At 41.4% G+C, this 23,385-nt stretch overlaps 1 protein-coding gene across 1 annotated transcript in view; it reads right to left on the bottom strand.

The window, feature by feature from the left end:
• ABCA1 (ATP binding cassette subfamily A member 1) overlaps positions 1-23,385 on the bottom strand; it is a 767,698-nt gene that overhangs the window by 609,299 nt on the left and 135,014 nt on the right. The window contains exon 3 of the mRNA XM_044068257.1: positions 14,351-14,444. Coding sequence (XP_043924192.1) covers positions 14,351-14,444 — 94 coding nt within the window. The remainder of the gene's footprint in view (positions 1-14,350; positions 14,445-23,385) is intronic.

Below are 23,385 nucleotides of genomic sequence, written 5' to 3'. Positions count from 1 at the left end.
AAAAGTTTTCATTGCCAGTCTTAGTTCTAGTACTGACAAAGAAGAAACGCTCTAAATGAGACCCACTACTACTACTACTTTATTTAGCCTAGGTCTCCATGGCACAAGAGATGAGGAGGGGGCAGGAAAGCTGCAGCATACTGATGCAGGTGAAACATCTGGCTGCACTTTAAACAATTTATTCCTCTTAAAACTTGATAACTTCTACCATTTGCTTCCTGCTATCCACAGCTCAAGCCACAGGGCTCTATTTTTAATAGACTGTGAGAGATGGAGAACAACTAATGAACACAGTAATGTTGAGAGAGAACATGTTCACCACCTCTCCCAGAACTACACCCTTGTTCATGGTAAGCAATAGAATATATTCATAGACAGAGTCTGCACTATGCAGCAGGCAAAATAGACAGAAAACCTGCAAAATACAAAGATGCCAATTCAGAAACTGCACACATGAAAACAATGTGAGCCCATATGGGCCTAAAAATACCTTCTGAGTCATGCAGTATAGTGTACAGCACACAATGCTAGCCTGTGCACTATTAAATATAAAAGCACAGTGCACATGGCCACAACTTGTAATGTAAATGTGCTAGGTGAACCAGTAAGTAAGACAGCATGGGATACGTGGCCACAACTTGTCATGTAAATATGTCAAATACACCCATGAGTAAAAAACATAAGACACATGGCCACAACTTGTAATGTAAACATGTTAGGTGCAGGATACGTGGCCACAACTTGTCACCTAAGTGTGCCACATGCAGCAGTAAATAAAGGACATGGAGCACGTGACCACAACTGGTCATGTAAAAGTGACAACTGCACCAGTAAAACAGCACAGGATATGTGGCCACAACTTACCAATATTTCTCCTGTAAATGTGTCTGTATTTAGGGACTTCTGAAAAGCAAACATTCTTCAGTTACTTAATGACCTAAATAAATTCCACTGTTATCCTTACATGCAGGATCCCATTATTAAAGCTGCTGCCCATGCCTCACAGGTTCATAGATACTTAGCGGCTAGTGATCTATGAGGATCTTAAGAAGCGTACATTCCCATAGCAGTTTTTGGCCATTGTGTTTTGTGTATGATTAACCCAGAGGCAAGCAGAACAAGGATATGTTGCACATTAGCTTGTTGCCCCTATCCATGAGGGGCATGGGTGTTAAACTAGAGGTAAATTTATGGTGTCCCATCCATTTGACCAAATTACATTTGAATAGATTAAGAGAAGTACTTTGCTTTACGTAGAGTGGAAGACGGTTCTATAGAAATGGTATTCTCTTTTACATATCTATCCTTCCGACATGTCCTACTTTTTGTTGCAAAAGAGAATGAGATCCCTTGAGTGGGTGTTCATGCTACCGCTAGAAATCTGAATGTGTAATAGGTAAGAAAAGATAGGTCTGTTAAAAGTCTATGCAAGGCAGAAGTCGCCTCTTACCAGCCTGTATGACATTAAAAGAAGGACAAGGCTCTGAAATGGTCAGCATAGCTTTTATGATTTAAGCACTTGATTTTTTTTTTTTTGAGTGCAAAAGTTTTGTATTCTTTCCATTTTACCTGAGCACCACACCTTTAGATATAAGCTGTGCAATGAAAAAGGATTTCCTTACTATAGTGGATACATAGTGATCAAAGGACAGTTCATTGTCTGAATAGTTTCCCAGATCCTTGACTACAGGATCAGCTTGCAAGTGCGAGTTATTCGTGTGATAGTCACAAGGGGACTAATGCTTTACTGAAGGATACTACTATACATTTCTTAGCATTTAGGTTTAGTCCATGATTTTGACATCAGATATTTGTTTGGGAAAGACCTACCTGGCGGATGTTGAAGTCCTCTGTGGAGTTAATGACAGCAACATGTTTACAGTAAGTTGCAAATTTGTTTAGCCATAAACCCTTAACATTTGGTTTGACCTTCACAGGAGGTTTCTAACATGGTTAAAGAAAACTGAGCCTGTAAATGATTATTATTTCATCAGTGTTCTACCCTGAAAAACAAATTTAAAATAAATGCAAAAGAGGAGTCACCCAAGGAAAGAACTCTGGGGCACTCTACTAGTGGCAGGTCTTAACAAGGCTGTAGAGCTAACCACCCTAACTTGCCAGGTACTATTTGCAATCTAGTCAGTTATCTAATGATGCACAGGGATTTACATCTGGATGGAAGAGGTTAACTATGTACGATACTTTACTGTGGGATGATGTTTAATGCATTTCCAACATCTACAAATGTGGTGTATATGGATTTGCCCTCATTCATTGCTTCAGCAACGTCCATAAAGAATTTGACTGGTTTGAATAGGCAAGATCTCCACTTGATGAATCCAAACTAGCTTGGGTTGAAGATTTATAGGTTACTTATGTCTTTGCTTATTAATTCCATAATGATCCTTCCCATAGTTTACAGATGAGCCTGGTTACCCTTATGGGTCTACAATTACCCGGGTCTATTGACACCCCACTTTTGTACAAATGGATGGCTGCTGCTGTCCTCCTCTCATCTTGTAGAAAGTCTTTTTGAAGACTAATATTGAATGGGTATGACAAGCACTGTTTCAGGCTAACCAGTAGGCAGTGCAGTATGTTATCCACTCCCACAGAAGTAGTGTACTTGGCCTAGGATAGTGTCTTAAAGACTTGTTCTTGGGAGATTGTGGGGGTGAAGATAAGTGTATTTGCCCTGAATATATATAAGGGGAGATGGGGATAAAGTTTGAGCTAAGCTTTTCCACCTATGTATTCTCAGTTCAAGTATGCGGTGTCATTTACTACTAGAATTGCACAGTGCCGCAGATTGTTTGTGAGGTTTCTAATATAATTAAAGAAGGCTTTGTGGTTATCTGCCACTTGGGTGGCTATTTTTATCTCATATCTGGCTTGGGTTGATTTGAACAGAGTCCAAATGTCCCTGTTAAGTTTAGCAAGGGCATTTTTGAAATCATTCTAGTTACACTTATTTTCACGTGCAATTACTTTTTCTTTTATCAAACAGCTTGTTTAAATTTGAGTTCTATCACAGGGGGGTATTTTTAACTTTAGTATTGTGTTTATTTTAAAAGGGAAAGCTACATCTATGCAGCTACTTAGGTGTGTACTGATTTAACAGTAAAGGATTCTGCATAAACAATAGGGTCATCAAATTGGAAGAGCATTTTGAATTTACTCAGGTCATCATTCAGTTTTATTAGATTAGCCTTGGCATAACTTCTGAATACTGAGGTACTGAATTAAGTTTCTACACCCACTCAAACGTGTGTATTGATTAAAGCATTCCCTGTCCACACCAAATAAGATTAGAAATTTAAAAACAAACCCCTATGGTGGAATACACATACTCGTAAATCACATAACAAGAGAAAAAATGCTTAAAGCTAACAAGGGGTCTCATCATTCCTACCTTAAGAGTACTCCAAAACTATTAAAGAGCTTAAGGGAACCATTAGGAAGTTCGAAGTTGAGTATGAACTTAAAAATTGCCTCTAAAGCCAAAAATAACTACAAATCTTTGTTTTAACTATGCCAGGATGTTAAGAACTAATGCCCAACAATGTTTGGAGCTAGTCAACAATAAAGCACACTCTAACCCAAAGGAACTAGCCAATATCCTAGCTGAGAAATTTAGTGCAAACCTTACTCCACCTACAATTATAGCTATTCCACAATCCCAGACACCCTCTTTAATTACTATGGAACAAACTTTCATAGCCTTCTTAAATTCTAAGAACACCTGATCCATGGGTCCTGATAATATACCACGTTGCCTGATTATCAGTGCTAAATATGGCCTATCTGAACTGCTGTTTAACCTCTTCAATCTAAGCTTCTCCACTTGTTACATTCTGAAACCTGGAAAACATCTATTGTAATGCTGTTCTTCAAGGGTGGCGCAACCCCAGACCTTGGTAGTAATATCTCTAGTGGTCTCACTAACCTCACATGTAAGCTATGGAGCATATCGCCTCAGACCCCAGGGAAGAATTTGAGGCTGTCCATCCAATTACCTAGATTTACCTTGAAGGTACCAAGGCTGCTACTCTGACATGTAATGGACATTTGTTCCAGACTGCATGCACACAGACACACCACACACACACACACACACACACACACACACACACACACACACACACACACACACACACACACACACACACACATACACACTGCACGTGTCTCATGCATGGATTCTGTTTGATTTGGACCTTAGTAGTTGCACAGGAGATCTGTTCTTATGGCAAACTGACAATACACATATTACTGCTTATTCACAGCCAAGTTCATGGTCTTCAGTACTGGAGACTATGATCCTGCAGTGGTAACCTAACCTGTGTCCTGTATGTTGGCAATTTCAGACTTCATATGCATTTCTACCACTTTCACTTAAATGTCCACAGCTCTGAGGACTACACTTCCAAGTGCAGTAAATATGCTGACTTCTTTTCCTCAAGTTTTAAAATGTAACTTATCTCACTGCAGACAACAGATAAATTACTAGAGAGTAGGCTGTGGTGTGCATGGTGTATGTCTGTCTATGCCTTTGAAATAATGTAACCTACAGTGTTTCCCAGTATATTTGCTAACAAAAGATCAATTCTGTGAACCACTGCAAAACACTAAACAATGTCAATTGGGCAATCCATTTGTATGAGCATTTTTATATTTGTAACCAGCTGAGATCAACAAGACCCAAGCCAGGTTTAATAATAACCTCTGAAGTCTGGCCTGTTTTAGACTACATGTCTGAAGATAGATTCACAGGTTTAGATGTTACATAAACAAGCTCAATACCTATTGGCTGTCAAAGGGCTTGATGTCCTGGATCCTGTGTTGGAACTCGCAGGTGTCCATGTAGTCAGTCAGTTCACTCCTGTATGAAGTGATGGGCTGAATTTAACAGAAAGGGAAGTTTACTCCATAGGAATGGAAACTTCTAAGACATGACGTATTGTTTCATAGCACAGATGATCATTCATAGAAGATGAGTGCTCCCTGTGTTCAAATCATGGGGGTGGGGGGGTGGAAGGATTTCTAAGCAAAGGGTTTCAAGCAATAAAGGGATTTTTAATGCTCTGTATGTCAGTCACAGCTCTTCTCTAGAAAGGCAGTAAGAAAAAGAAAACAGAAAGTGTTTCTGTAGTCTTTAGCTATAAAACAAGCTTTGAAGCCCTTCCACTTTCTTGTAACGAATCTTGGTACCTTTGCCAGCTGTGCCAAGTGGTATGCGAGTAAGTTACAGAACAACACGCAGGATTCTATAACTGGTCAGATAACATGTATACAAGCAGGACAAACTACTTCCCTAGCACAGCTCTCCATCCCACAGAGGATTAGGTGGGCACTGCTATATGCTTTTTGGACAGTAGTGGCTTTACAGACATCAGGTGAAAGACCGTAGTCTTCAAGGATTTTGATTCATGTCAATTCACCCAAAGACAGTCAAGTGAATTCAAGAACGCCTCAGTTTTTATATACTGAAGGCCAAGTATTTCTACTGCACCATTTGTGTGTGACGTTAGGTGACATTTGAGGGAGGCAGTGTCAGAAGGGTTAAAGACAATACTCCCAAGTTTGCAGTCAGCTACATACACTGTAAGCAGTTATGCATCTGAGGGTCACCACTGCTGATGGGGGATGTTAAAGAAAGGAATCCTCGTATTTTCAACTGCTCTGTATGACCCAGTAGCCAACTATGGATCTAAGTTATTTCAGATTCATTTACCTTTTTTTTTTTTTTTTTTTTTTAAACAAGTAACATCTTTATTGAATTATTATGTATGACATAGGCCATGTTACATTTATATAAATAAAACTAAACCATACTGACACAATTTTAGTTGCAAACGTTGCACATCCCAAACTATGCTGACACAACTGTAGCTACAAACATTATACATCAATTTTAACATATCCAGTCATTCTTACTCAACCATTACATAGCTCATTCAAATCCTGCCTTCTTTTAAACCTTGTTCCATGATCCACATTTCCGATTTTTTCCTTTGTAATTTGCTTCTACCCTTTTCTAAAAATCCCAGTTCCAGTTGTTTTATCTCTGTTATTATCTTCGCTACTTCTAGTAAAGTTAGTTTAGACTTTAATTTCCATTTTCTAGTAATTGCTTCTTTGGCAGCCACCATAATTAAAATCAGCAGGGCCTTTGTATGTCTAAGCAATTCCGATTCTGCATCACAGCTGCAAAAAATCATCTCGGCAACCATCCAAATCCACTCATCCAGCACCTCTGATAAAGCAGTCCGCAGGAAATCCTCAGTCTGCCAACTCATTAGACTCCCATAAAACACATTCCCAGTTATCTCTTTCTTCTCCATCACACCTGCAACATTTGCTGTCTACTTGAGGAAAAAATCTTTGAAGTCTGCTTGGTGTAAAAATACCTACGTAAACACTTTCAGGAAAAATCCTAAATCTTCTACATTTTGTTGCATATTTGGGTGACATACATATATCCCCCCATTGTTTCTTTATGAACTGCTTATCTAATCTCTCTTCCCAATCCTTCCTAACCTCCTCTGATTGATTCTTATAGTTATGCAATATTTTAGAAGCTCTATTAATTATTCCTTTCTTAACAGCAAATTCTGTCCTAAATTCTACTAAGAACTCTATCAGTGTTGGTCTTTCGTTTAGGACCTCAACCCCCCCCCCCACACACACACACACACACATTTCTTTCTCTTTGCCTTTACTCTTATATCAATCCTTGATCTGGAAGGCAATCACTAGCCTGCAGTCAAAATAAGTTCTTTGCACCTTCTCATTCTATTACCTTTCCCTCTCTAGTTATTTGCTCCCAATACCTTGGTTCCTTTGCCAGTTTTCTCCAATATATTCCCACCGCCTCTTACCTATTGTCTATAACCCTAACTGCAATCATCCCTATCGGCAGAATCTCCTTTCTCCATTCCTATGTTGGCATAGTTCTTAGAAGAACTTCTGTTACTTTATGAATAAAATATTCTGTATGATTATTGTTGTTCTCCTTAAAGATCTGTATCCAAAATTCCAGTCTTACCCTGTTACTTGAGCCCCCCCCCCCCCGTTTCATCATCACCTCTTTCCCCTTTGAATTACATTTTTCTGCTTATGCTATGTATAGGAGCCCTAAATGTGTTGCTCTGAAATACCCCATCAGCTCAGGTAATCCCAATCTGCCCTGTTCTATTGGAACACTCATCTTATCCCACTTGACTCTTGACATCTTTCCCTCCCAGATAAAATCCTTCAGCTCTTTATTAATTGCTATACACTTCTCATCTGGTTTATAAAAATTTGCCTGACCAGTACATAAGACTAAAGGGACTAAAGCATTTTAACTGCTTGCGTCTTACTATCGATATCTGTATAACAGAGCTTTCATTTTCTCAGTTTTTGTATTATCTTGCGTTTTAGCCATTACAGACATAGACACTTTATAATCATGATTTAGTACTGAAATGGGCCTGTAAGAAGCTGGGTCTGATGGATCTTTACCCTCTTTACGTATTACAGCTACTACTGCTTTCTTCCAGGATGTTGGTACTTCTCCTCCTCTTAAATTACTGTTAGACAAAACATTCCAGATTTTTATCAGTTTTTTCCCTCCTAGCTTCCAGATGTCCACAAGAATACCATCTATTCCTGGGACCTTTCCTGCAAATTGTTTATACATCATCATTTTTATCTCAACTCCTCCTATCCTGTTAGTAATTGAGCCTCCTCTACGTCTAACCTTGGCATATTTAATTCTTCATAAGCATTTCCATTTGTACCTTTTTTGATTTTTATATTTCTCTGCTTTATACAGACTTCATACAATTTCAGAAATATCTCCAATACTTCTACAGGATTCCTTGTTATCTTCCTTATTACAGGTTCCCCAAGCTTTGTGACAGCCCTTTCTACTTTCTGTTGCCTGAGTCAGTGTGCTATAAGTTTTTGTGCTCTAGAGTTATAGGAGTCCCCCTTTTCCAGTAATACTTTAATATTTGTCAGTCCCTCTAAATAATTCTTGTTACTTCTTAACCACATCTCCCTTTCTTTTATTTCCACCCTATTTTTAAATTTCACTTTAATTTTATCCTACTCCCTAAATATATTTTCAAACAAAGTTTCTTATCTTCCTTAACAGCTCTTGAAAATTTTCCACTACCCATCTCTTAAATTCCTCTCTTTTCAACAGACAGTTGGGAAGGCACCAGTGTCTCATTTTTATTTCATTACCCTGTGTTTTATTTTAGTTATTATTGGTACATGATCTGAAATAGTTATTGGGTGTGTATCAAGACCTTCAATTAAATGCACGTTCCTGTGGAATGTAAATTCTGTCTAGCCTAGCACAGTTTTTATCTCTTTTGGGGAATAATATTTAAATTCACTTTGAACTCCTATTAAAGAATTCACATCTTCCATGCCAAATATTTTCACAAATTACTTAAAAAATCTACCCTCCAGTGTTATAGCTCCCTTTCTGAGCCCCCCAGCCACATATTCACTGTTGCAAATCAAATTCCAGTCCCCATCTATAAGTAATATTCCTTGCTGAAAGCTGATTATTTCTCCCAGAATTTCTTTAGCTCAATTACAGCAGTGTTCATTGGAATATAAATGCATGCCAGTATAATTCCCTTCCTTTCCCAGTAGTCCTTTAGTAATACAAATCTACCATTATTGTCTTTTTTCCTCTTCTGTTGCTACTGGAGCTCCTCTTGCAATTAATATAAGTACTCCTTGCTTCATTTACCCCAGGTATTCTGCTAAATAACCACACTGAAAACCTTTCTTTACTAAAGTCACATGTTCAGTTCTTTCCATGTGTGTCTCCTGTAGCACAGCTATTTGCACTCTACATTTTTAATATAGTTCACTGCTCTTTCTTTTTTGAATTCATCTGTGAGACCATTAACTTTTAAAGACATAGAAAGTAACACATTCTTGAAGGATCATTATTCCCACATTTTATGTATAACAGCTTTTTTGCTAAATGTCTAGTTCTAGCTTTTGTGTTACATGCATGCACTGTCTGGCAGGTTAATCTTTTATACAATTATACAGCTGTTTCTTGCCATCTCCATTTGAGCTTATGTCACATCTTGGAGAACTTTTTGTTTTATTGAAAACCCTCAAATAAAAATACACACACACCCAATACCCCCCTAAACTTACCAACTTAATAATAACACACAAAACTATGTACATCTTCATATATTGAAGTTTTACCCCCTTAATAGGAACAAAAGTTCTAAACTGACAGCCACATACACAGACTCAAGCTAAACAGAGAAAAAGATTATCCATGATAAGATACATGGTACGGCCTGTGATTCTGCTAAGTGTTGTCTGATTTTTGCCTTGTCTTTATAGTTCTCCCAGCTGGGAAGACACTTGAATGCTTTCAGAAAACATTTTCTCCAAGCCATTTCTCATTATCAGATTGTCTGCTAGTGATCTGAGAACCAGATACAGGACTGTTTACTAGAAAAAACACCTAATAATATTAAATATTTTTTCATTACTTTCTGCTAAAACTTGTTACTACATAAAGCTAACAGCCTTAATCCAGTCATCCCTATATGCAAGAATAAGAAAAAGCATACTATTTTTTTTTCTTTTATCTTGCTCTTTTTAACCAGATCCTTTTTTTACATTGCAGTGCCTGCATTTCTTAAAACTGAACAAGGAGAGAGAGAGAGAAGAAGGGAGAAAGAAACAAAAAGAATAAACAGAAGCACCTATTAACATTAACATCCCAATTACACTTAAAAATAACTGAAAAAACTTTACTTTATAACATGCAAATAAATCATGCACCACTTAGGTAACACTGTTAAGAAAAACAATTGTTTTACTTTTTAACTCTCTCCTTCCTCTTCCCCTCTCCTAAGTATTTCTCCAAACATTAATGACACGAAATACGGCATATGCTTTAGAGTCCCCTAGAAGTTTAACAAAGTCCAAACAAGTCCAACATTTCCAGACTTTCTTGTTCTGTCTTGTTTCACAAATATAATTAATGCTTTGAAATCCCACATTTGTCAATTTCCAAGTTACTGATATTAGTCTCCAAACATTAATGACATGAAGTAGGGCATATGCCTTACAGTCCCCTACAAGTTTACACTTTAGAGTCTCCTACAAGTTTAACATGTCCAAGAAAGTCCAATATTTCCAGATTTTTTTTGTTCTATTCCTGTTCATCTCCATCTCCCAAACCCTGTCTCTGCTTCATTTCCAGTGCACTCTCGATTCTTCTAGTAAACTCCTGAGCTTTTTTCCCTCTCTCAAGCATTTTCCACTGAATCACAGGAAAGGTTTAACTGGCACAGCCTCTCTGTGATCTTTATTATCAGAAGAATAAGAGGCAGAATCTCCTTCTGTTTCACAGCTCAAGTTTTGTTGGACAAACATTTGTACTTCTTCCTTAGTGTGTACTTCATTAAAAAATGTTTTTGTTCCTCCAGGGAAAAATATTCTGAAGATAGCTGGGTACAGCAGTTTGAATCTTGCACATGCTTCTCAACATTCACTACATAATGGAATAAATGTATTCCTCTTCTGCCTGGTGTATGATGAGTACTCATTCTCCAAAACATTTTTTATAATTTGTCCTTCTGCTACAATTCTGTCAGAATCAACTCCTCCTGCTGACAAGATTGAATTTTTACTACTAAAGGTCAAGGATGTTTTCTCATAACCAGGTATGGAGCATACACACGATGTGCCCTTTCAATTAACAATTCCTGCTGTGGAATACCAGTCCAGTTGCTATTTATGCTTTCATGAAATTAACTCAGTCTGTTCCTTCTAGCCTGTTAGGTACAGCAGAAAATCTCAGGTTTTCTCTACATGCTCTGTCCTCTAATTCTATTATTTTTTTAAACATCTCTTCTTGTGCAGTCTCATATTCAGCCAGCCTTTTCTTCATTTTGACCTCTGTGTTTTGCAGTTTTATCATCTCATCTGAGTATCTGTTTAAAGCTTCTTCCATTTTTTCCAGCCTTTTATTGTTTGTGTTGATATACTCCATCAGTGTTTAATTTATTTTAGTCAGGTCTGTACACAATTGCTTTATACCTTCCTCAAGGTTACTGGAAGTCATGCCTGGAGCTTTCACTTCTTTTTGCTGAACAGCTACAGTACTTTTCCCAGTCAGTGTTTTTTCATCACCTTTTCTAGCTGATTTGCATTCAGGTCATCTGTATTTCTTTTTTCCTGGCATCCAGGCAGTGCACTTGTTAGTTACTGAAATTTACGAAGAAATCCAGGTCTACTGGCTTTCTCTGCTAAGTTTCTCTTTTCACACTGGGGGAGCCAGAATTAAGCTGTTACTCAATGTGCAGCCATCTTGGAAGCTCAGATTCATTTACCTTTTGATCCCGAATACAGATTAGACACAGCAAATAGAAGTGTAAATTGTAGCAGCCATGCTCTAATATGCAGATATGGGTTGCATAACTCAAAACCTCAACCATTAAGCCATAGTCCCTGCTGAAATCAAAGGTCAGTTAAGCCAGTTCTGCAAAATCTGTCATTAACATTCTATACATATCATGCCTATAATATTACAACCTCTCTGCCACTGCTCACACAACAGCAAGAGAATGTCAAGGACACCTCTATTCCTTTGTCAACTGCAACTTTCTGTTAGTTTAAGGTGCACCTTACACTTCTGAAAATATTCCATAAAATAAAACAAACACAAGAAAACACATGCCTATATATACACAAATGTGTGTCTGTGTGCATTAAATTACATTTTTCAAACTTTTTTCTGAGATGTCACCAGTTGCTCATTTAGTCTTCAACTGACGCAAAAAAGTTTAGTTTTCAACTACTGTTCATGGAAAGTTTTTGCTGTGTATTAGTTTTTAAAACACAACTCTGCACCCAAGTCTGACTCCACCTGTCAGTATGCATCACTTCTGCCAGTCTTCACCTACTTTGCCTCTACTCATTTGCTCACTGCCCCTGCTGCCTACTGACCATTAGCCTCCTCCACAGCCAATTAAACCATTCATTCCCAATGACTGAGGTAAGCGTCAGTCAGAAGGGGCCATCATTCAGACAGTCATCAAGGGTAGTTTGAGGCTTTCTTACTTTAGCTTCCCCCATCCCTAAAACACACAAACATGTGGTGAGGCATAGGGGAAAGATGTACAATGGGGTGATAGCAGAGGCTTCTATGGGGGCGATCCCTCAAAGCATTTTTCTATCAACATCCAAGGCACAAGTGGTGAGCTTTGAGGTCTCCACCAGGAAGTGAGCACTAATCAGTATGCTCCTGAGTACATTCAACCTCTCCCTCCCTCACTGGAGAGGACAACAGGCCACCCCACCTCTTCTAACTCCGCCAGTGCCAGGACCACTAGTCAGACCCTGGTCACCTGGGTCAGAGGTGGGATTTTGTACCCTGCACTAAAGGACCAGGCTACCTAATGTTCTTAGCTGCTGCTCTCATTGATCACAATCTCTGAAATATGACTGCCTGCATACTGGTATGGAAAAAAGGATCTATGATGTACTTTTTTTCTGCATTAGCACTCTTTGGTGTTATACTTACTTCCAAAGACTACATGAATTAATGTTCAGAATTAAGGTCACACAGTTTGTAGGCTGAATACTACCACATCAGTCTGTCTTTCTCCATCCCACCCTCTGTCCTACAACACACTGAAGACCATTACTGATACAGTCAATGGTCATCACTGACAGACACATTTCTTTTCTGCTGCTTTTCATACCAGACCTTTTGAACTAGCTCTATTAACTGATCCAGTAAAATTAGCAAATTACTATATTCAGAAGAAGTGGATTTATTGTCTAATCAGTACGGAGGTGTATGCTATAAAAGACACAAAGTGATGAACTGCTTGCAATCTAGCAAAACAAAGCAAACTATAAAATATTATACTTCATAGATTTTAAGACAAACAGCTTTGAACCATTAATTAGTCGGCTGTTACCCACTGTCTGTGGTCATTTTCTAATCTGTTACTGTTTATTCTAGAACAGGACTCACCCCTGTACATCATCAGAATAGCATTACTTCAGAGTTTACTGGTAGGTACATATTAACTGCACTGACATAAAGAAGTCTGCTTGCATTTACAACATTCTGGTTTTTACACTAAGGAATACAAAAAACATGTCAGGTAAGTGAGGTTACAGAGTTCCTGGTGAAGCTGTCATCTCATTTCATCATACTGTCCAGGCAGCAGTAGCAAAGTCCAGCCAGTGCTATCAGTTTGCCAGCACAGCTGAGTTTTCTCTCACTACTGCTGGGTCTCTACCCACAGACTCTGTTCATTATGAAATGGAAGCTGCAGCCAGCCAAGTGTGACTACAACTTCCCCATGACAGACTGACCAGACAGGACAGAAAAGGCTCAGATCTGGGCCACTTCCACACTACAAAATAACCTCATACAGAAGTACTTCATGCTCCTGGCCTAAAACCCCACATAGCTATTAATCAAATGCCATGGTTAGGATTAATTTGATGAAACTGTGACGGTAGCATTCTGACTGACAGACCAGGAACAGTGGTAGTCTATCTAAAGTAAAAGATAAATGAAGAAAATATGGTCAGCTGTTAAAATTCAAACACTTCAGTTGGCTGACTGGAGAGAAAGAGTAGGTTAAATGACAGGTAAGTGACAGCACCCCCATCAGTATACACTGTACTCAAATACTTTATGCCGAAATAATCTTTTCATGTTAAAAAAAAAAAAAATAATAATAATAATAATATTCCTTCAATGTTTTACTCGCAGATTAAAACTACTTCTATTTGTAAGCTAATGTAGTAAAATCACCACCAGTAAAAATCAACCACTGTTTAACATATTTCACAACAGCAGTCCCTATGGCACATATGGCAAGATCATTAAGGGTCTATGACAACGGATCGAATAGTAGAAAGATCGAACGGCTGTAAGAACAAAAATGACATTCATAGAAATCCATTTTGTGGGGGGCTGTGCTCCCCACACCCCCCGTAAATATATATACCAACTCCAGGATTGCACTACAGTGAGGAAAGGGCAAATTTTCCAATTTTCACTGTACCGTGATCTCAGAAAACAATTTCTATGAACGGCATTTTCATTCTTACAGCTGTTTGATATTTTTACTATTCGATCCATTGTCACAGACCCCATCATTAATTACAATGAAGAAAGAGGCTTCAGTTTCTGGCTGAACGTCTGGGCTAGGCATTATACACGTTAATTTAAATTGTGGAAACTCCAACTTCAGCACCTCCTAGGCAGACAGACATAACCTGACAGACTCTAAAAGATATTTAGAAAGAATTACATGTTTGATTATAAGATACTTACATTCATGTTGTTCATATGGTGGATAGTTAAGACGTACAGAGATCAGAATGAAGAAGATGAAGAGAGGCCACGCAATTTCAATCAGTAACTGAAGCTAAGAAAAATAAAAAAGAAGATAAGCATGTTACAATAAAACCTAGCCATTTTCTATTAAAATAACGGTAGCCATTCATTTACTGTGCATTTCTTTAAAATGTTTTCAGTACTGTAAGAATCTGTTTCTACCTTCTAAAATTTCTTAAAGGTAAATGATGCCACCACATTTGTTTCTGCTTCAGAGAGCAAATATTGAAATAACATTCAAGAAAATCTACTGTTTGACAGCATTTAAACATGCTACGAAGACCAAAGTACATAAAAACAGCACATTTTGGGGATGACCTGGGAACCTCATTCTGGTCACCTGACTTGCTTAAAGTGTTTGTTAACATTCCAATTTACTTTGCGGAAAATTTCTGTTTTGTTACACTTTACATTTATGAACCATATTTTAATAAAAATCTTTGTAAGTCTTTTATTAAAACCACAGCCCAAATAAATTTAGTCTACCTGAAAAAGAGTTATGTATTTATCTTAACTTGGCATCTGTGTTATCCTATGTCACTGTTCCTCACCTTTGGGTCGTAGGATCCGACATCGGATCTGAGCCAACAACTTTTCAGATAGCTTCTAGGCTCAAGCTCCTCCCACTCCCATAATCCTTTGCTGTCCTCTAACCCCCCTCAGATCAAGTTTGCCCTAAGCTAGAAAGCAGCTAAGTAAGACCTGACCACCAGATACGACATCTCTACTTCCTCTAGGTCCCATAGGCCGGGGGAAGGAGGGAGGGATAGTGATGAGTAGTGACACAGGATAACACAGATGCCAAGCTATGGTAAGTACATAACTCTTTAGCTGATGTTATCCATGTCACTCTTCCTCACTCTTGGGTCAGAGTCCCCAACTACCCTAAATCCTGGGTGGCCTCATGGAAGGACATGCCGAAGAACTGTGCAGCCAAAGGAAGCCCTGTTCCTGGAGACAATGTTAAGCTTATAATGATTAACAAAGATGTGAGGAGTAGACCAAGTGGCTGGCGTACAAATCTCGTCTATGGAATGATATGCCAGATAGGCAGCGGACGTATCTACTGATCTAGTGGAATGAGCACTGACTGAACCTGGTAATAATAAGCCTTTAAATGAACAGGCAAAGGAAATACACTTCAAAATCCAACAAGAAATAGTAACCTTAAAGACCACCTGACCCAATCTGTTAAGCGAAAATGCCACAGACAGTTGGTCAGATCTGCGGAAACTCTTCGCTCTATCCAAGCAGAACCATAACTGTCTATGAACATCAAGCATATGCAGTAGATACTCCCCTTTATTAGAAAATTAGGGAAGAAAACAGGCAATTGAATAGACTGAGTCAAATTTGCTTCCGTGGCTATACTAGGCATGAAGGAAGGATTGGTTCAAAGAGCCACTCTGTTTTTATGAAACATCATGTAAGGAGGTCTGATAGAAAGAGCCTGCAACTCTGAAACTTTTCTTGCCAAAGTTATTGCTACCAGAAAGGCAGTCTTATAAAAATTTCATATTGCATGTAGCAGTAGGCTCAAAGGGACTCTGTGTAAGAAACTGCAGCACAAAAGAAGGGTCCCAAGGCAGGGAAGATTCCTTGATAAGAAGCAGAGCAGAAAAACACCTTTCAAAAATGTCTTACAGAGGCAAGATGAAAAAGTACGTTCCTCACAAATTTGAAAATTGGAGATCATCACCAATTGCACTTTGATAATAGAAATCTAGCCCCTTCTTGAAAAAGTGAAGAGAAGAAGAGTAAGATGTCTGGGATGGGAGCTGAGAAGGGGTCTAGATTTTGCTGCTTGGCCCAAACAGAAAACCTTTTCCATTTACTCGTGTATACTTTTCTGGTGGATGTCTTTTAAGAGGCCAGAATAATGTTCCTTACGGGAGAGGCAAGCCTGGACTGATTTGGGATTAAAGGAAATGGACAATCCACGCTTTCAGATGAAGATTCTGAAGGTTGAGGGTCAGAAGTTGGGAGGGATGGGAAATCAGATCTGGAAGGGGACCTAGTACCCAAGGGGGTACTTCAAATGAGACCATAGGAGGGAAACCACACCTGCTGAGGCCAAAGGGAGTGATGAGGATCAGGGTCACCTTGAGGCTTCGGACTTTGAGCACTCTTGGAATGAGGGGTATAGGAAGATAGGCATAAAGGAGACCCAGAGGCCACTCGTGAACCAAAGTGTTCCTGGGGGACTCCCTGAGAGGGGGAATCAGGGCGAAATACTGGCTGCACTTCTGGTTGTGAGGAGAGGCAAACAGATTGCAGCTTGGTTGACCCCAACGAAGGAAAATGTCTTTGGTCACCGAAGGATTCAGGGACCACTCATAAGGATTCAGGATTGCCCTGCTGAGTCTGTCCGCCAACACACTGGACTCGCAGGGCATGTGCATTGCAAGGAGAAAGCGCCCCGAGGACATCACCCATTCCCACACCCTCATGACCTCGCGACAAAGCAGATAAGACCATGTTCCCTCTTACTTACTGAAGTACCACACAACTGCCAAGTTCTCCATGTGAACTGCAATGGTACCTAGAGGGAGGCAGTCCTGAAAACCTTGCAATGTGAGGAGGACTGCTCTCCTCTTCAGTATATTTATGTGCAATCTGGTCTCTGCAGAGGACCATGTGCCTTGGACTGTCTTTCCCTGGTAATACGCCCCCACCCCAACAGGCCAGCATCCAAGGTCATGGTGGCGCTGGGGGCAGGAAGAGAGAATGGTATGCCTGCTTGGAGGTCAGAAGACTGAACACACCAAAAGAGAAGACACCTGCACAATAGAGTGAGACAGACTTAAGCCATCATCGAATGAGATATGGAAGATCACTGGACTGCTAGAGTCCACTGCAGAACTCTCATATAGAATCTGGCTAACGGCAGCAGATAGGTTGCCGCATGCATGGATCCTAAGGCCCTGAGAATAAGGTGGACCTGAGGATGAGTCAGATCCAGAAGTCACTGGACATGAGATCTGATCAGATGTACATGTCAGACAGGGAGCTCTGCAATCTCTGACAGAGTGCCTAGCTGAATCTCGATGAACTCCAAATTTTGGGATGGGATCAGTTTCAATTTGGGGAAGTTCACTGTAATCCCTAACTGGTCAAACAGTCAAAGCACATACTGAGTGGCTGCGGCCAGTCAATGCTTGGTGGGAGCTGTGAGGAGCCAATCGTCGAGGTAAGGAAACATCTGGAATCCCTGCAGTCTCAGGTGAGCTGTGACTACTGCCACACACTTGGTTAACACCCGGGGGGGGGGGGGGCTGTGGTGAGACCAAAGGACAGGCTCCTCAACTGGTAATGATCAGCTCCTACGCGATAGGGGAGATGTCTCCTGGACTGTCTGTTTATTTTTATATGACAGTACGCATCTTGGAGATCCACAGAGCACATCCAATCGCTCTTATGAAAAAGAAGCACAATGGACTGGAGAGTGACCATCCAGAACTTTGACTTCTTGACAGAGAGGTTTAGTATGCTGAGGTCCAAAACTGGATGCAGGTCCCCTGTCTTCTTTGGCATCAAAAAGAAGCAAAAGTAAGTTCCAGATTCTCATTGTACTGGGGGGACCTCCTGGATGGCTCTCTTCCGAAGAAGTTTGAGCACTTCTTTCTGAGCTAATTCCCTCTGATGGGGTGGCACATCGGGGAGGAACTTCCTGATTGGAGGGGGAGACTGACAAAAGGGAATAAAATAGCCCCTGAAAATAATGTTTAGCATCCGGTGATCTTTTGTAATATTTCCAGGGCAGAACAGTCAGGCAGCGCCTCATGAGTGCGGGGAGGGGGGGGGAGCTTCTCAGAGTAGGGTTCCCTAAAGCCATGATTCTGAGGACCCCTCTGCTTCTGGAGCGGCATCTGCATTGAACCCTCTCTCCTCACAACCAGAAGTGCAGCCAGTATTTCGCCCTGATTCCCCCTACCAAGGACCTGCCACAAACTTGATCTGAGGGGGTTAGAGGACAGCAAAGGCTCATCCTGAGCGTCTTGAAAGGAAGACTGCGACTTGCAAAACTACATTTTCCTGGTCCCTCACTGCATCTTGGAGAAGGAGCACTGATTGGCAGAAAAATGATTTCCACAGCCAACAAGGTGTTGCCATCCTGCTCACTGCAGGTGAGTGTTTCTTTGACCAAAGGACCAAAGAGGGTAGACCCATCGAAGGGGACACTGGTAAAGGACGCCTTAAAGGACTCTGCAAATCTGCAAAGACGGAGCCAGGCGTGACGCTCAATAACAATGCCTGTACCGGCCACTCGAGAGGTGCCTTCTGCAGCGTTAGCAATCAGTCTCATCGAGGAATTAGCTAAGGAAGTGACTGTAGACAGCTTGAGGGATACCTTATTTAGCTCCCAGGCAGACAGCAACTTAGACAGGGACGTGGTAAGCTCCTTAACCAAGTCCCTCTGGACCTAGGTAAAATGTGCCAAGTAGTTAAGCGCCAACAGACCAAAGGTTGCTGAGGGGAAGACCCACTTTCCATGTCTGTCGATCACCCGGGACTCTTGGTTAGGGGGATGAATAGACGTAACCTGCTCTGCCAGCTCTTTCTTGGTGGCAGCAGCTACCACAATGGCATTGACTGGCACACCCTTAGACCAGAACTGTTTGTCAGAAGGAGGGCTGAGAAATTTATTGGAGTGCTTGGACACAGGCTCCACAGTATCTGGCTCATTCCATGCCCTGCTGGCAATAAGGGCTACAAGTTCGTCAGCGGGGGGGGAAACCAGGAGGTTGATGGTCCCGTCCCAAAAGCCTTCAGGAACACGGACTCTTCGAAGGACAGGGCAAGGGAAGATCATCCGCCTTTAAGTTTGAAGATCTCTAAGATGTCTCCAAAATAGACATCCTCGGGCAGAGATCTTGGAGAACTCTTCCCCCTCATCAAGTTCCGTATCCTCACTGAGAGACTCAGAAGGGGTGTCTAGGTACCTCCTCATGAATGATCTCTTCCAAGGCATCTCCTCCGGAGGGGGGTCTCGGTGGAGGATTCGGAAGAGAGGGGGACCCCAAGGAGGGTGCCTGCTGCCTGAAGGCTTGTTTGAGAGGGCTGACCAGGAACAGGATGGGAAGAGTCTGCTCTTGGGGCCTGGGAAGGTCCCTGGAAAGCCAGGGAGGAAACTCTAGTGAAGAGAAATGTCCTCTCTACAATCCAGAAAGCTGAAGGGCTGGACGATGCCCCATCTGGACTCCCGGCAGGCAAGCCCACCTGAGAAGAGGGATCAGAGTATGGCAACACCTGCCGGCCTCTGGAAAGTACCGGCCCCGAGCTCTTTAGGGCCAAAGCATCAAGGGAATGGGAACGGTACAAAAGAAACAGGTCCAGAGCCCCTATCCAAGGACTCTGGGGAGACAGGTCGGGCCAAGACTTCATCTGCCCAGGGGGAGGCCAAGCAGAGGCAGTCAGGGACTCCGACAGGGTACAGACAGAATGGCCTCTAGGGGAACCCCCCCATCTTCTCTCCATGCGTCCCAGGTTCAGAAAATCCGAAACTATATGAATCTGACAAAGAGAAGCCAGCGAAGGGATAGGAGATGGACCCCCTGGCCAGATGGGCAGGGGATGCAAGAAGCCCCAACTCAATCTAAGCCTTGAGAAAGGGCCTCATCATCCTGTCCATATTGGTAGGGAGCAAGCTCCTGGAGGTCCTAAATGAGGTGGAGGACCTAGCAGGGGATGGATGTCTGGACCCCAAGGACCTCCCCTGCCTGTCCGAAGATCGGCTCCTATGTTGGTAGAAGGGGACTGCCCCAAGCCAGAACCTGACAGGGAGTCCTCTATAATAATTTTGGGATCCAACACTGATCCCGAATGGGACCTCCTTGAATCCAGATGCTTGGATCCCATGTGACTCAGATCTGATGGAGCCGGATCTGTGGCTGGTCCGGATCTGGCCGGAAGAGAAGGCTTTGATCCACGGGCCTTGGATCAAGGAGTAGATTCCAACGACCTCTGATCCGTGGACCTCGGAGTGGAAACCCTGGATCCAGAGGGGGAGTCGCGGGACCTAGGATCCAAGGAAATTGAATCCGACAGAGCCGAGGCTGGGGTTGGAGCTGAGGAGCTGGAATCCAACAGCCTGGCATTTTTTGAAGAAGAAGACCTGGGGAGACAGAGGGCCTGCCTCTTAAGATCGGAGGGTCCAGGCTTGGCCGGGGACAGGGCCAACAGACCCCCTTGGACCATACCTTTTAACAGAAGTTTGTTATGGCTCTCGATCAAAGCCCTGGGGTTGAATGCTGCACAAATGTCACATTCAACCTCCAGGTGGTCGGTGCCCAGACAATAAAGGCACTCCTTGTGCGAATCAGACACGGGCATCTTCCAACCAAATGAGGAGCACCTTTTAAACTCAGCAGGCTTGTCTGACATGCTGGAACCACAAGACAAAACCAAAGCCTAAGGGATGCACTAAATCAATAACTGGTCGAAAAGCTAATGTCAATAAAACCAGAAAGGACCCAGAAGAACTAACAGCAACACTAAATTGAATGAACTACAACACTAAGAGAATAAAGGAACAAAAACAAAAATGGTGCCAAAACACACTACAACAACCGCAACAACAAACAAAGAACCGAAACGGGAGGAGAGGGACTAATTACTACCTCTAAATTAACCAACCAACACTAAAGACTATTAAAAAAAAAGAAATTAAGGAAAATTAAGAGACATTATGCTACTTATCCCCACTGGAGACTTTAGCCAAAGAATCTGCGTTTGATGCTGAGTGAAACAAATGAGATCTGAGGTCGTTAGAGGTCAGCAAGGGATCATGGGAGTTGGAGGAGCTCGAGCCTAGAAGATGTCTGAAAAGTTGATGGCTTGGATCCGATGTCGGATCCTATGACCCAAGAGTGAGGCATGGATAACATCAGATGGTAACATCACCTAGAAGCTAGCATGATGTCCATACACAGACTTTAATGGATATATCTTCGCACATGTTCAATGCTGCGACCATTAAAATATATGACTGCTCATGACTCTTTACCTGTACTGATGCCACATAGGTTAACGTTTACTGTTTACACTCTGTGGCATCAAAATGCTAAACATGTCATTTTTTAATTTTTTTTTAATAATAAATAGGCAAAAAAAAGTTAGCTGATGAGGAGAAACACTGAATCAGCAGTTTATGCACCACATACCATGGTGCACATGCAAGTTTATATTCATCGGCAAATCACTTTAATGTTGCAAAGGATGAAGTGCAAGAACTGAATTTTATTCCATACGACATAGCTCATTAAGAACCTGGACTCTTAATCCCTTTAATATAGTGCCACTCATGCTACTAAAACTAGGGCAGACTGCAAATCATTCATGTATAAAAATATGTTTTTCTTTAACTACTACCTAGATATGAAAAGTGGTACCAAGGACCTGCCACAAAGCAAAACATGCAATTTCTTTATCTGAATTTGTTAATGAGGTGAGTGAGCTAGTACAAAGATCCTTGTTAGTCATGATCCAGGCCCAGAGGCAAAGACAAATATATATGTAAGATTAAAAAGTTTAAACATAACAGAGAAATAAAACATTGCATGAATTTACTACAAGACATATAAAATAAAAGAAAAAATAAAAAGCAAAGCACACAAATTAGAAGTTATGTACTCACCATAACGTTCCATCTGAGTAGGTGACTTCATTTGGATGCAACCTGTGGGTATCGGATCCAACTTCGGATCCGAGCCGGCATTTCAAAAGCTTAGGATCCGAGCTCCTAGCTCCTCCCTCTACCCATAATCCCCTGCCAAGCCCTAACTGACCTCAGATTGAGTTTGCCTAGTGAATACTAGTATAAAATACCTGAACACAGGAATAAACTCTTACTCTAAATAGGTCAGGGGGATGGATGGTTGCATCCAAATGAAGTCACCTACTCAGATGGAACGTTATGGTGAGTACATAACTTCTAAATCTGAAGTAGGCAGACTTCATTTGTCTGCAACCTGTGGGACAGAGTCCCCAGCTACCTAAACCTTGGGCGGCCGTCATGGAAGGATGTTCCGGAGCACCGCAGAGCCAAAGGATGCTCTCCCCCTGGAAACAACATCCACCTTATAATGAGAAATGAAGGTATGAGACGAGGCCCAAGTGGCTGCTGCACAGATATCATCCAATGGCACTCGGGACTTAAAAGCGGCTGAAGTGGAAACTGCCCTAGTAGAGTGAGCTGTAATCCTCTGAGGAGCAGGCCTACCTGAAGTGTCATAAGCCTGCAAAATACAATTAGCAATCCATCTCGACAGTGTGACCTTGGAGACTGCTTTACCCATAGCAAATTTAGCAAAGGAGACGAACAGTTGATCTGATTGTCTATGACCAGCCATTCTGTGAATGTAGAAGCGCAATTGTCTGTGAACATCTAAAGAATGCAGCTTATATTCTCCTTTGTTTTTATAGTTGGGGAAAAAAACAGGTAAGTTGATTGATTGGTTAATATTAGATTCCGAAGAAACTTTTGGAAGAAAAGAAGGATTGGTCCTGAGGAACACCCTATCGGGAAAAAAGGAGAGGTAAGGCGGTTTGACGCATAGAGCCTGGAGTTCCGACACTCTTCTGGCTGAGGTGATGGCTACCAAGAAGGCAGTCTTCCAGGAAAGGTACTTTAGATCTACAGAAGCTGCAGGCTCAAAGGGAGGAGCAGTAAGGGCCTGCAGGACTAAAGATAGGTCCCAAGGTGGCACAGCTTCTTTGACCGGAGGCCTCAACAGAAAAACTCCTTTAAGAAAGGTCTTGCAAAGTTTTGCAGTCATGAGGGGAGCTGACTCATGACCCACATGATAATGGGAAATCGCTGCCATTTGTACCTTTACCGTGGAAGAACTGGCCCCCTGATGAAAGAGGTCTGTTAAGAAGTCCAGTACCGCAGACATTGGTGCAGAAAAAGGATCAATATTGTTCTGAGTCGCCCAAATAGAAAACCTTTTCCATTTGCTCCGGTAAACCTT

The sequence above is a fragment of the Protopterus annectens genome, chromosome 4.part0 (assembly GCF_019279795.1).
Source record: "Protopterus annectens isolate FY-2018-M chromosome 4.part0, PAN1.0, whole genome shotgun sequence".
Lineage (NCBI taxonomy): Eukaryota > Metazoa > Chordata > Ceratodontiformes > Protopteridae > Protopterus > Protopterus annectens.
The sequence above is the reverse complement of the archived record's forward strand: the minus strand, read 5'-3'. Positions and strand labels throughout refer to the sequence as shown.